Source organism: Triticum urartu, chromosome 2A (genome assembly GCF_056163025.1).
Source record: "Triticum urartu cultivar PI428250 chromosome 2A, HENAU_Tu73, whole genome shotgun sequence".
In the NCBI taxonomy this organism is placed as follows: Eukaryota; Viridiplantae; Streptophyta; class Magnoliopsida; order Poales; family Poaceae; genus Triticum; species Triticum urartu.
This window is the reverse complement of record NC_141874.1, coordinates 26,015,433-26,029,844: the sequence shown is the minus strand read 5'-3', so window position 1 is coordinate 26,029,844 and position 14,412 is coordinate 26,015,433. Positions and strand designations below refer to the sequence as shown.

The window sequence follows — 14,412 nt, the reverse complement described above, 5'->3', positions numbered from 1 at the left end:
ATTTGATTTTTTATGTTCATAATTAAGTTTATTTTTCTGTGCTAAAATTGCAATGGTTCATGAATATGAGATTCTAAGAAAACTTGTTTGCATGTGTGAAGATGTAAACACCGAACAAAACTATAGTCCGGCCTCTAAACTAGCTCATTTATTGTCGATGGTTCTGTTTTCCTAACCATGGGAATTGTTATTGTAACAAGGATGCTAGCAATAATAACAATACATTATAGAGTAACAATAGTATTGGATAGACCCAAACTTATGAAATACTGCGAGATCACGTCGTTAATATGTTGTTGGTGTTTTCATGATGTGCTAACACTTACTTAAGTCCTTAGACCATGAGAATCTCATTTAAATGGATATCAGATGGTTACTTTGGGGTTGTCAAAAGACACTCTATAACAAGGTGTTATAAAGTAGCTTTCGGGTATACCAAAAAGGATACCGTGGTGTTCGGTATGTCAAGATTGATATTTGCACCTTCGGCGATGGAGAGACACAGTCTGCGCCCACTCGATATTATGGTGTTCATCATCGTCTAGCCAGACATAGTGACTAAGGTGTTAGCCACGAGAATATCAGAATACGGGAATGTGTAAAGAGTACAATCCCGAAACGAGGATTACTAGGTATTATGATCAAAGTGTTGATCACAGAAATACCGAAAAGTCTTGTCAGTTTTTTAATGTATTGTAAAGTTAGGGAATGGTAATGATGATAGAAAGATTCGCTCAATAAAGATCTTGGTTGATGCGGGAATTATTATGGTGTCCAGATACCACTGGTAATTATTGTCCGGAAAGTGTTCCGAACATGTCCGCACATTGTCGGACCTGTAGGGTCAACACTTTTAGACTAGTGTTTTTCTAGAACAACTAGAAGATGAATGAGAAGGAAGAATTGGGCACCGGAAGTGTTCCGAGAGGTCCCAGTAATGTTCCGGTGATGCCGGAAATGTTCTAGATTTTATTTTTGCGGGATATGTTCTAGAAATGACTAGAAAGTTCTGAAACTTTTGGAAGGTCCTATTGGGTTGACCGAACGGGACAGGACGATTCTCTACACATTCAAACCGGATTCCCGTCCGTCCGCCTGCATCAACGCGAGCAGTCGGCACTCACTCGTCCATCAGCTTTCCTTTTTAGGCCCCTCCGCTTTCCCTTTTTTTAGGCCTCCTTTTTTTTGAGACAAACTAGGCCCCTCTGCTTGCTTTTTTTTAAGGGTAGGCCCCTCTGCTTGCTCTGCCAGCTCGCTCGTCTCCACCAGTCGTCCCTGGGCCGGGCCGGGCCGGGCCTGGACGACAAAGGAAAAAAAGAGAGGAGAGAGAAAGAGGGCTTGCTGCGCGCGTGCGGCCCATCGGGAGCTGATTAAGAAAGTAAACCCTCCTCGGTGGCTCGTCTCCCTCCTCTTATCCGCTGCGGCTGGCTGCGCCTGCGGCCCCGGGGCCTCCCTCCCCTGCGCTTTATATCTCCTCTCCTCCTCCGTCGGCCTCGCACCCCTCGCCGCCAATGCCACTGCCACTTGTTGACTGATTCACCCCCACGCCATTCCGCACACCAGAGACGAACCTTCTTGCTAGTAGAGGACCAGAGTTCCATGGAGGAGGAGATGCGGGTGGCGGTGGTGGGCGCCGGCGTGAGCGGCCTGGCGGCGGCGCACGAGCTGGCCCGGGCCGGCGGGGCTGCGCGCGTGACGGTGTACGAGGCCGAGGAGAGCCTCGGCGGCCACGCCAGGACCGCCGACGTCGACGGCGTCCACCTCGACCTCGGCTTCATGGTCTTCAACCGGGTACGTACGCATGTACATACGGCGCCAATACGTACACACGGCCGTGATGCGCGTACCAATACGAATTCTCGAGAACATGATTCCCATTTTTTTAGGATGAAGAAAAAATACATGAGTTTCGGAGAATAGGATTCCTATCGAGAAGAATAAATATTTTTTTTCATACCATTCGGAGGAAAGACATGACTATCCTACAATTATTTTTTGAAATATACCTTTGGAATGGAGTATTTCATAGAAATTTTAGAGGGCCTCGTGTTTTCACCTCTTTATATTTATCTACAGTCCTCGTGTTTCATCTCTTTATTGTGGGCTTCGGTTCCTGTACATGTAGGTGACAAAACCGCCTTAATAGCCGGCAAGGCATCTCATCTACTTACCAAATATTTAAATCACTTTTCTTCGGTAAGCCAATAAATGATCACCGAATAAAATCTTTCTTCTTTGGTAAGCCACTAAGTAATCACCGAACATAATTATTATTTTTGATACACAATCACATCAATAAAAATTGCAGGTAAAACACGTGCCAAAAACGTCTTACATTATGAAACGAAGTAGTAGGATTTCTATACTCTTATTGCAACGTACGGACAACCATCTAGTTAAGTTAACGTAGATGGATATGTATTGTTCACTATTTTGAATTAGCTCTTTTGAAATTGTTTGGATTGTTTACCACATGTATCAGGTGGTTATTTTGAATTAAGCGGCGTTCTTTATCCTGTCCAAGCAAGAACCATGGTGGCATTTCCCCTTTAACAATTAAAAAACCCGGCAAATCATGTCGGCACCAATTAATCACGTGAATTCTTACCCAAAGTGCTTAACCAATTGCATCGGCCTATCCATCGGGGGACTCGATATGAGAGGCAGTGGGTAGGTAAGCCATGGGAATGGCCGGTGTGTGGTGAGCGGGCGACGTGGACGCCCTGATCGCCTTACGATGGCACGGGCGAACGGCCAGACAAAACTAGACAAGTGACGAGGAGGACGACACGGACACATGTACCAACAGTTCCACGTTCACCTTTTCTCGGCCCAGCCTAGCTGGCCGGCTGGCTGCCTTGTGGGCGCAGAGCACAGAGCACAAGCTGACACGGCCGCCAATTTACTGCAGCCAGTCAAGGCAATCTATGCACATGGCATCTGTCTGCATCGTCTGCTGTTAATAACTGTACCACAATAGTGGGAACTAACGAGCAGTGTGTGGTACTACTAAACATCACCCCGGAAAAGGCGCATGTGTTGCTGTCTTTACTTGGAAAATTGCTTTTGGAGCTCGGTCTCCCATGAAGGCCGGTTTTTGAAAAATTCAAAATTCACATTTTTATATTTTAAAAAAAATCTGAAAAAAATACAGACATACATGGAGGCATAACACACATCTATGAAAATTTTTGGGATGTGACTTTTCTACACATGATACTATTCATCCTAAAGGTCCACGAGTTTGTTCTTTTTACACAGATCGCATCTCAAGGTATCTCATTCTGAAATTTTACACACATACACATCACATCCCTGTGTACTTGTGTAATTTTTTTCCAGATTTTTCTGAAACAAAAAAGCATGAATTTTGAAATTTTTAAAAAATTCGGCCTCCATGGAGGCCGAGCTCCAAAATGCCATTCTCCTTCTCTCTCTTTAATAAAGAAACACAAATCAAATAAACTTCTAGATAGAAACCCAGCACAATATATGTACGTACACACACATGCGCATGTCCAATTTTACCACACCTGGTTAGACTAATCGACAGTCAACTCTGTCTATCCCATCTTCTGCCCTTAATTCCCATGTTTTTGCTGTGATAGCCTATTTTTCCAGAGTTTTTTTATCTGTTGCGTATTTGGTCATATCTTTTTGTGCACTTTAGAGAGCATCATCTCTAGTTGGCATGAAGTTATTTTTTCTAAACTTTGTACCAAGTATTATTACTACTTATTTATTTCCTTATGAAGACCCTTGACTCATCTTAAATATTTATTACCTTACCTGGAGGGCAACGAGACTAGATCAAAGTTACACCAATTTTAGGCTCTAATCGACCGGCTTAAATTTGAATCTAGGCCTTGCAACAGTCAAATCTGGTCAATCTAGGCCCAGACTTCTGAAGTTGTAATCAAGTTTTTTAAGAATTAAAAATTGTATTGACCATAGGCCTGAAACCTTCTCAATCTCTAGCCACACCCGTTTGAGGCACGTAAACAGGCAAGTGTCGGCTATGGCCTTGTCGAATCTCGTCGGCAGAGACGGCATCTATGACTTCACCTTCGCTCGCTCTTTACCACCTCTCGGGACTTGATCAAGCACCTAACCCCAACCTATGAAACATCCGTCTCAAACTGAACAAACTTGTTAAAACCTAGAAGTTTGTTAGCAACAAGAAAGTTGTTGATCGATGTAGACTAGAATATGCTGACAAACACGATGTACATAGCAAAATCGTTGCCCCGAAGAAGAAAATGTTGAAGAAGGCCCGAGTCTCCTTGAATAATCCTGTAATATCGTATCTGCGTTAATCATTTACTCAACAGTGGTTCTTAATCAAAGCGCTTAACAATCAATCAATTGCAACGATGTATCTGCCATTCGTGGAAGAACTCCAAGGTAGGTAGGTAGACGATGGAGATGGTCAGTGGGTGGTAAGCGGGCGACGTGGACGCCGCGATGGCCTTACAATGGTATTCTCGTGCGGCCGATATACAACAGAAAGGGGTAGGGACGGCGGGGGCGGCGGCGACGACGACGATGACACAGGCACATGCGCCAATAGTTCCACTTTCATCCCCGGGCCAATAGTAGTAGCATACTTGTCTCTCGCCACATTTGCTTGGTGCCTCCACTTTTTCTGCAGCTAGTCAATCCAACTGGCATGAACATTTCAGTATGGGCATCTGTCTACACCATTCCTTAATAAACGTACCACATTGGTGGAAATTAATGAACAGTGGTACTAAATTTCACCCTAAAGAGACACCTGTCGCCCCGATGTGTCACTGTCCTTTCTTCTCCCTGTCTCTCTAACAAAAAATAAACAGATGTCCAGTTTTTCAGATCCGGAGAAGAACATCAATACCTTCAACTAATTTTTTTCGTGTAGTATTCACATAGGCTTGCTCGTAGTCCAAAACCTCCAACTAAGGCATACACATTTTTTGAAATGGATGGTATTATCTGAAAGAGCCGGTCAAACTTAAACTTATAATATTTAGTGGAAACATTATCATTAGATTTTTTATGTAAATATTTTCAAAATATAATAACCTTAAAATATTCCACTACTAATATATTGGCACAGAGAGTAAATTCGCAAAGTTTGACATAATCCAAAATAATTTTGTTTTGTCAAAGTGAAAAAATAGGAGATCATGTCGATATCCAGAATGTCTACAGACATAGGGGGTGAGCTTTTTTTTTTAGTGCGGATTGAGGAGCTCTTCGCCCTTAATTTTCATTGAAGAAAACCAATAACACAACGATATTACGCAGTGAGTATCTTTTGTTATGCTTAACCGAACTACAACTGCACGTACGCCTCCTCCTCCTCCTCCTCCTCCTCCTCGCCTTATCACTGTATTTCCTCCTCCCCCGCACGTGTGCACGACACCAATACATTACGTACCGCCATGATACGGCTACTAATATTATCACAAGCATATCCTTACTCGACTAATTAATTTATTTGGGATATTTCCTCTTCTGCACTTGTCCATCATTGTTAACTTGCTCCCAGGCCCATGTGCAATGGCTTTCATTATTCTGCCCAAGAAGAACCACTTGTTCATTGGGTTCCTTAGCCAAACCTTGAATCGGGATGAGCACGGCGGGGACGACACCAACACATGTACCAACAGTTCCACTTCCATCTTTTTTATGCTTGTCCCTGACAAGTGTTTTTTGGTCCAGGCTGGTTGGCTGGCTGGCACAAGCTGACAGTGCTCGTTTTCTGCGACTAGTCAATCTAATTTTGCACATGCCAAATGCAGACTTGCGGAGGCATCTCCACATGTTTGATTAGTCTACTGTCATGGTCTCCGTTTGGCACAGTTCTGCTTGGGCGTCTGTCCAGATCTCTCCTTGGCTAATTACTGTACCAGTCTGGTGGAAACTGATGCACAATTGTGGTACTAAATATCACCCGAAAGAGACACTTGTGTGGCTGTCATGCCACAGCAGGCTGTTCCCGTTGGTTGGTTAGCTTGAGGTTTTCTGCGCTGTCTTTCATTGTCCCTGTCTCCCTAGTGCAAGTCTGGTCCAACTTTACTGCGTCTGATTGGACGAGAATGGTCACCCTATCTGTTTGTGAGTTTATTTGTCTAGATGCATAGTCACACCCAGCCATTGAAATTCTGAGCTTTTTACTTATTTGGCATACTTTCCACTCGCTTAATTTATTTATTTGACCACTCGTCAACGGGAGTAAATTTCAGCTATATACCCAATTGCTATGTATAGTAATCTTAATGGGAACATCTTAAGCATATTTAGTACTCCCTCTGTTCACTTTTATAAACCGTTGAAGACAATTCAGACATCATCCAAAATAGTTCAATGTGAGCTGTCTGAAACGTCTTATAAAAGTGAACGGAGGGAGTAACTTTTTCCCAATCCATCAAGGATTTGCCTAATTACTCCCATACATATGGGAAAACGTCTTATTTGGCAATACCATATTCTATCTTGAAAGACAGAAAATCTTGCTGCATTCAAATGTAATTTCAATAATTGCAATTTGTACCTAAGCGAATACTAATACGGTAAGTGGCCAAACTTGACCAGTACTATCTCTAATCCAAGTAGTCAGAATAGATGACCTCTCAGAAAACATGTAGTCTCTGACATTGAATATTGATGTGTGGTTATTGACTTATTGTGGTTGGTCAAAGGGATAGTTATATGTGTATATAATTAGATTTGAGATGAAAAATATCTTATAAGTATATATTTCATATAAAAGACAACGATCAAAGTCGTGTTTCAAAGGCCATATTCATGTCTGATAGGTCGGTCATGTCTTCTGGAACAGAGGATGCAATATATGAAAACAGACATCTAGATTCGCAACCTAATTACTATGCAGAATGAACCTGTAACTGCCCCCATTGCTGCCGTGGTGTTGAAGCTGCTAAACCGAGTGAAATGTCTGCCAAATGAGGAAAAATACTCCTTAACATCCATTTCTGAAAACTAAGAAAAACTTAAATTCTGTTAGCTACTGAATTTAAACCTGACCATGCATACAACTGCACCAACATGGCAGGTGACATACCCAAACATGCTGGAATGGTTTGAAGAGCTCGGTGTGGAGATGGAGATATCAGACATGTCGCTGTCAGTGAGCACGCAGCTCTCCGGTGGCGGCAGGTGCGAGTGGGGCAGCCGGAACGGCCTCTCGGGCCTCCTGGCGCAGAAGAGCAATGCCCTCCGCCCTGCCTTCTGGCACATGATCCGCGAGATACTCAAGTTCAAGGAGGATGCCCTCAAGTACCTTGAGGACCATGAGAGCAACCCTGACCTGGACCGGCACGAGACTCTGGGGCAGTTCATCCAGACGCATGGATACTCCCAGCTCTTCCAGGAGGCTTACCTGATACCAATCTGTGCGAGCATATGGTCATGCCCATTGCAGGGGGTGCTTGGCTTCTCCGCTTTCTTTGTCCTCTCCTTCTGCCGCAACCATCACCTCCTTCAGATCTTCGGCCGCCCTCAGTGGCTCACCGTCAAAGGTCGCTCGCATACATATGTAAACAAGGTACTCTAATTCCTGCAAATGTATTGCACACTGTAGCTGTCACCTGCAAAAATACAGTGTCTGAACATGTGCATCTACAAAATAGGTAAGGGAAGAACTGGAAAGCATGGGTTGCCAGATTAAGACCAGCTGCCAAGTCAAATCTGTTTCAAACTTTGAAGGAGGTACTCGATCCATTCAAAAATAAAAATTAACCTGAATCCCTGTTCTTTTCCTGCAAATGATGTCATTGCTCATTGATTTCTGGTTGCAGGATACAAAGTCTTGGAGGTCAGTGGCTCGGAGGAGGTGTATGACAAGATCATTTTTGGTGCTCATGCACCGGATGTTCTGAGAATGCTAGGAGATGAAGCAACACACGAGGAGTTGAGAATTCTGGGTGCTTTCCAATATGTCCACAGGTATGTAATCGGTGTCTGCTATAAAATTTAATTTATTGTAACTGCCTGGCCTGCTGTTCTGCTCATCTCTGAACTATTAACATTGCAGTGACATATACCTCCACCGCGATGACACTTTGATGCCACAGAACCCGTCGGCGTGGAGCGCCTGGAACTTCTTGAGGACAACAAGCAGTGGCGTCTCTGTTACCTACTGGCTAAATCTCCTGCAGGTAAAGCTCACAGTGTCGGCGATGCATGGACTTACTTTGATTAACACTGTTATCCACACTGAACTCATTCTCATATTTATCACATCTTCGCTTGGAAAATTCAGAACATCGAATCTACCGGCAGGCCTTTCCTGGTGACACTTAACCCGCCTCATGTCCCAGATCATGTCCTGCTCAAATGGAACACCGGTCATCCTGTTCCATCCGTTGCTGCTGCAAAGGCTTCTCTGGAGCTTCAACAGATCCAAGGAAACAGGGGAATATGGTTCTGTGGGGCATATCAAGGTAACTCGATCTCTTCCTTTTAGCAAATGTTTTGTTTATTACTACGTGTATTTCGGTTAGGTAACTCCTTTGATTACACAGGTTATGGCTTTCATGAAGACGGTCTTAAGGTACTCACTCTGTGGCTGCACAATTACCATCTTCAGTGAAATATATGTTCTGTATGTGGTATTTATGTGTTTGATTTACTGCAGGCTGGGAAGTCTGCAGCTCAAGGTTTGCTTGGACAGAAGAGTAGTCTTCTTCTGAACCCAAAACAGATGGTTCCGTCGTGGACGGAATGCGGGGCTCGTCTTCTGGTAACAAGGTTTCTCAACCAATATGTCACCATCGGTAACATGACGTGAGTCCGTCCTTGAAACTCCAGATCTAATCCCAGGATTTATATGGTATAAATCATAACTTGGTTATTTTTGCCTGCCCCCAGCATTCTTGAAGAAGGTGGCACTATGTTCAGTTTCGGTGAAGTCGACAAAAAATGTCTTGTCAAAACTGTCTTGCGAGTTCATGACCCTCTGTTCTACTGGAAGGTTCGGCTACTGTCTCTTCTCATTTTCTCTTCAGTTTTTGGTGGCTGATTTCCTGAGATTGTCTCCTGTGTGAAAACAAAACACTGTTTCAGGTCGCAACCGAAGCGGATCTTGGTATGGCAGACGCATATATTAACGGTTATTTTTCGTTTGTTGATAAAAGAGAAGGGCTTCTGAATCTTTTCCTGGTAAACTAAATCATTATACTAGATTGATCTGGCATACTGTGTATATGCATCTTAATTATGCAATTTTTGCCTGCAGATTCTCATTGCAAACAGGGATGCTCAGAAGAGTAGTAACAGTGCTGCCAGTAAAAGGTACTAAATTTAGGAGCTTCAAACAAACTCTCCAAAACATCTCTAGTATGTACATCTAGTATGTTCTCACTGGCATCTTAACTAAGCCATTTCATATAGTATGTTATTTATCGTTAATTGACAGGGGTTGGTGGACACCAATGCTTTTAACAGCTGGGATCGCATCGGCAAAATATTTCCTCCGCCACATCTCAAGGAAGAATACTGTCACGCAAACTCGCCGAAACATCTCTCAGCATTATGATCTGGTCATTCCTAATGCACCTTCCTCCTGCTGCCCTCGTCTCTGTCTGAATGTTCTAACTGACAAATCACAAATTCTGAAATGTGCATGCAGAGTAATGATTTCTTCTCGATTTTCCTGGATCCATCGATGACTTACTCTTGTGCAGTATTCAAGGTTTGTCAATCATGTGATCAGTACTAGTGTTAACTGCCTAACTGTGCATCCAGAGTGCGAATTAACTGGTGTGAAATCATCATAGGTGGAAGATGAAAGCTTAGAAGTAGCACAGCAACGTAAAGTTAATCTACTAATCAAGAAGGTAATAGTACTGATATAATTATTAAAACTTGATAAATATATGCATACATGATCTGATGAATATGTAATAATGTAAGGCTAAAGTGGAACGGAATCACCATGTTCTTGAAATTGGTAGCGGTTGGGGCAGCTTGGCGATGGAAGTGGTGAAGCAAACGGGATGCAAATACACAGGGATTACACTGTCTGAGGAGCAACTTAAGTATGCTCAAAAGAAAGTAAAGGAAGCTGGTTTGGAGGTAAATTATGATTTTATACTACCTTCAGAGTTCAGACACAAGTCTCACTTTTTTTCGACACTGCCCGTACTTAAGATTAAGATGTCCTTGGAGAACTTATTCCAATTTAACAAGTGCTCCTCTCTATTGTCTATTTACAACAACATTGATATGCTTTGTTTTGTCAGGATCGCATAACTTTCCTGCTGTGTGACTACCGTCAAATACCAGGTCGGTGTAAGTACGACAGGATCATATCATGGTAAGTAGTAATGCTGCTGTTCCCAATATGAATATATTGAATCGATGAAGTATTTACCTCTTGTTGACACATGCAGCGAGATGATTGAAGGGGTTGGTCATGAATTCATGGACGATTTCTTTGGCTGTTGCGAGTCTCTATTGGCTCCAGATGGCCTATTTGTCCTCCAGGTTTCTACCAATCAACGCGAATACCACATTGATTCGCTTCATCCTTTGTGAGGAATCATTGATAGTGAACTAACTGAACTCAAATATCCGTTTTTCTATGTGTGCATGCAGTTCATATCGATTCCAGAAGAACGGTATGAGGAATACAGGCGAAGTTCAGACTTCATAAAAGAATACATCTTTCCAGGGGGTTGCCTTCCTTCCTTAGCCCGGATCACGTCTGCCATGTCCGCCGCGTCCAGGCTCTGGTACGGTGTTTGCATATATGCACCTTTCACTGCGATGAACTTATTGACAAACTGAATTTTCTGAACTAGCATGTTTGTTGTTACTGCACTTTGGAGACAATAGTGATGCGTGCTGTTGTCTGAATGCAGCATCGAGCAGGTTGAGAACATCGGGTACCATTACTACTCGACACTGATACGCTGGAGGGATAACTTCATGGCCAACAAAGAGTAAGCATCAATGCATCTCATCCATGTTGAATTGCGAACAAATCCATAAAGCTTATAACACTATGTATATTACGTTTCTTGATTGCAGTGCGATTTTGGCTCTTGGATTTGATGACAAGTTTATCCGTGTATGGGAGTACTATTTCATATACTGTGCTGCCGGTTTCAAGTCACGGACGCTTGGAACTTACCAGGTAACCGTGTTCTTAGCTATGGAGTAGAATGTGTCCGCATGAATTCGACAAAATTTGGTCAATCTTTTCACAAAATTCACCAAGTAACTTTTGAAACTAGTAAATACGCAGTTAATACTTGCTAATGCATGTGCTTATGACGGTTTAATACTTGCAGATTGTGTTTTCTCGACCTGGCAACGACAAGCTGGCCTGCGCCGACAACCCCTACGCAAGCCTTCCGGCAGCCTAGCAAGCTCACTGAACAAGTGCACAACCATTCAAACTCATACCTATACATAGTAGGTAGCATTTAATCATCCAGAAACTAAGGTCGAGAAATTGTAATTTCCATAGGAGTGTGTGAAGTGTCGATTATAGTGCTACCACAGGGTGATTCATTGATTGGTTCATGTAAGGCGTGGTTCACCATCAGACATTTGTCCGCCGGCTTGCTCAAGGTCGTGGTTTTCTTCCCCCTCTCAGCATTTTCATTCCAAGCCGTAGCCATCTCAATTATCAGCCGTCACTCGTCACCCGCTTCCTGCATGGCTTTTGTCTCCGAGGAAAATCTGATGTTCGCTTGATTTTCATACCTGGGAGAAAATTTGAGCCTTCAATATAACAAGAATGCCAAGCTACCTAGCCAAACTAGGGCCAGCAAGGTTAGGGTTTTCTCGGCGTACATGTGCTATGATGAGATTTGGTGCTAGGCATTTCAAATCGATTAAAGGGGGTTCAACAACAGCGATGGCGGTTCTAGGACATTGATTCTTAGGGGCACGTGCACGAAGATCAGGCCGGCTTCGGTATGGGAGCGGCAACAGTGGCATGTCGATGGCTCGTTCTGGTGGTGGTAGTGATCGTTCGGTGGTGCACGGACCTCAATATAATGTCTATTATTTTTAGGGTCCTTTGTACTTCCAGTGAACTTTTATAATAGATTTCTGTCTTTTCAAAAAAAAAAGTCCACACTCCAGACAACTTTTCAACCACGTTCAACGAGCACGGATATGCTTTTCAAGATCTTTCCTACATCGTATTCGGTTAGGGATTCCTACCTATATATGCCACAATATCGTCGCCGGGTGAGCTCCGATGACTTGTTTGTAAATATTCATCATCAATTAGGGTTATGACATAGGGGCATTTCTGGACTTTACACATAAGGAAAAGGTGATGTCTTAGCCTGCACACATCACACAAAAAAAACAAGTGGAGCGACAAAGAGTAAGAACATAGCCAAAAGGGGAAAAAAGAAAAAAACCACAAAGGTCGAGGCATGATGAACGACCCAGTGTGGCAAAATATCAACTACTACCACCACCATAGACAACACCTGAAGAAGGTGCCTCTGCAGAGACGCCTGAAGCAATGAAACAATGCATGAACGCTAGATGTCATCGCCGGACCCAACCATAAATGTGAGATCATGGTTTTCTCACCTATAAGAAGTCCAAGCAACCTCTAGACAAGAGCTTTCAGCAATGGAGCATAACACCACTCCAAGTACAATGAGTAAAAACTAGACCTAGGGTTTTCACTAGGAACTCGAGACCCGGTACTCAAAGAGCACCATCATAGATAAAGTCCCTAGTGTTGTCACCACCAACTTGCCAGAGAAAGTCTTGCTGCATTGCCTCGTTCAGTATCACAATAGTAGATCAAGATGAACTCCACAAATCGGGCAAATGCTAAGATGCCAAATTGGTCATTGCGGACATACGTCGAGCGTGCGGAAATCCATTGGAGACGATCCATTCTACGGGGTGGGAGGCATGGGGTTAGCATTCCACTATGAAGCTAGACAACCAAGTCTCGCGCACTACCAACATGCAACAACCAATTGTACCCATATTGATGGATGACCACATGGGACACTCACGCCGTCACGCGCAACGCTAATTTTTCTAAAATGTGCACCCCTCCATCGAGGTCACATCGACCAGAGACTGTAATGGGAACAAATGAAGGGAAGGCGGACATCACTATATCAAGTCAGCCTGGATCCACCTAAGCAGTGCCTGAACGAGATACGCTGCGAGTCACTGCCAAAATGTCCACCGCCTGCAGCGTGCCCCATGAAGGAACGAGGTACGATGCAAGTCACCGCCAAAATGTCCACCGCCTACAGCGTGCCCCATGAAGGCTGCTGCAGAGCAAGAATTTTTATTTCGGAAACATAATAATTTCGGACCTCACCGAAATTTGCGAAATTTCAGAAATTTCGCATATTTTGGAAATTATTTGGATTTTTATTTCAAATTTCACTTAAATTCAATGAATTCTAACATAAATTAAATTTATTTTGAAATTAGTTTGGATCTACCTCAAAAATTCAAGGATAAAAATACTTTGGACCCTACTGAAATATGCAAAATTTCGAAAATTTCACTGAAATTTCGTTGAAATTTTTAACCCTGCTGCAGAGCATAGTTGCATCAACCAACTACCACCACATTGAGCACCACCCGCCGGAGCAGGCATCTATGTCTCCCGAAAAATTCTAAATCAACGGACTATTACGGGCCTATTACGGGGTCTCTTCGTTAACTAATCTTTTCCCCCCCTTGATTTTTAGGGGGTGTGGGCCTCTCATCATTCTTTCTTCTAATCAAAAGGTCCCAGCTAAGCTTCCCCGTAAAAGTCCATTGTCATCTGTCCGTGCGTGTACCAATATGTCTCCTGAGCAAGAGGAGTAGGCAGATCCAACTTGCCAAGGGTAGACCTACGGTTGTCAGTACGACGTCGACGGTTATATCCCTGAGGAACGAAGCCACCAGACACCAGCGCATGTTGCCGCTTCCTTCATGCCTGGGTGCCGCCACCACCCACCATACCCTCACCGCCCGCGCGGCCGAGAGGAGCAGCGAGCATTCGCGCACACGCTCCATGTCGCCATCCTCCATGATGCTGGCTTGACAACCTCTACGGTGGGCGGCGTCCTGGCGTTCTCCCTGTCGTTGTCTTCCACGGCACCATCGTGATGAAGTGGACACGAGCTGTGTTGGCGACCTCGATGCCGTCGACCTCCATGGCACTGGTTCGACGACATCGGCGATGGGCGGCGTCGTGGCGTGCTCCATGTCGTCGTCTTCCGCGGCATCATTATGATGAAGTGGTCGCGGGTGACCTTAGTGCTGTCGGCCTCCATGATGCCGGCTCGACAACTTCGATGGTGGGCAGCATCATGGCGGGCTTCATGTTGTTGTGTTCTTCAGCGCCGCGGTCACAAAGTGGATGTGAGTGGTGACGGAGACCTTGGTGCCGTCGACCTCTATGTCATCGTC

The 14,412-nt window shown here is 44.0% G+C and overlaps 1 protein-coding gene across 1 annotated transcript; it reads left to right on the top strand.

Moving 5' to 3' along the window:
• Positions 1-1,421: 1,421 nt before the first annotated feature.
• Positions 1,422-11,600, top strand: LOC125535230 (uncharacterized). Its single transcript, XM_048698284.2, has 21 exons — positions 1,422-1,791; positions 7,058-7,549; positions 7,635-7,713; positions 7,803-7,950; positions 8,039-8,162; positions 8,267-8,447; positions 8,529-8,557; positions 8,642-8,790; positions 8,875-8,977; positions 9,070-9,165; positions 9,242-9,297; positions 9,422-9,545; positions 9,635-9,697; positions 9,783-9,842; positions 9,919-10,080; positions 10,248-10,321; positions 10,398-10,491; positions 10,603-10,739; positions 10,869-10,949; positions 11,038-11,143; positions 11,301-11,600. Exons 1-21 carry the CDS (start codon positions 1,600-1,602, stop codon positions 11,373-11,375), a joined length of 2,625 nt encoding a protein of 874 aa, XP_048554241.1. The 5' UTR covers positions 1,422-1,599; the 3' UTR covers positions 11,376-11,600.
• The last annotated feature ends 2,812 nt before the right edge of the window (positions 11,601-14,412 follow it).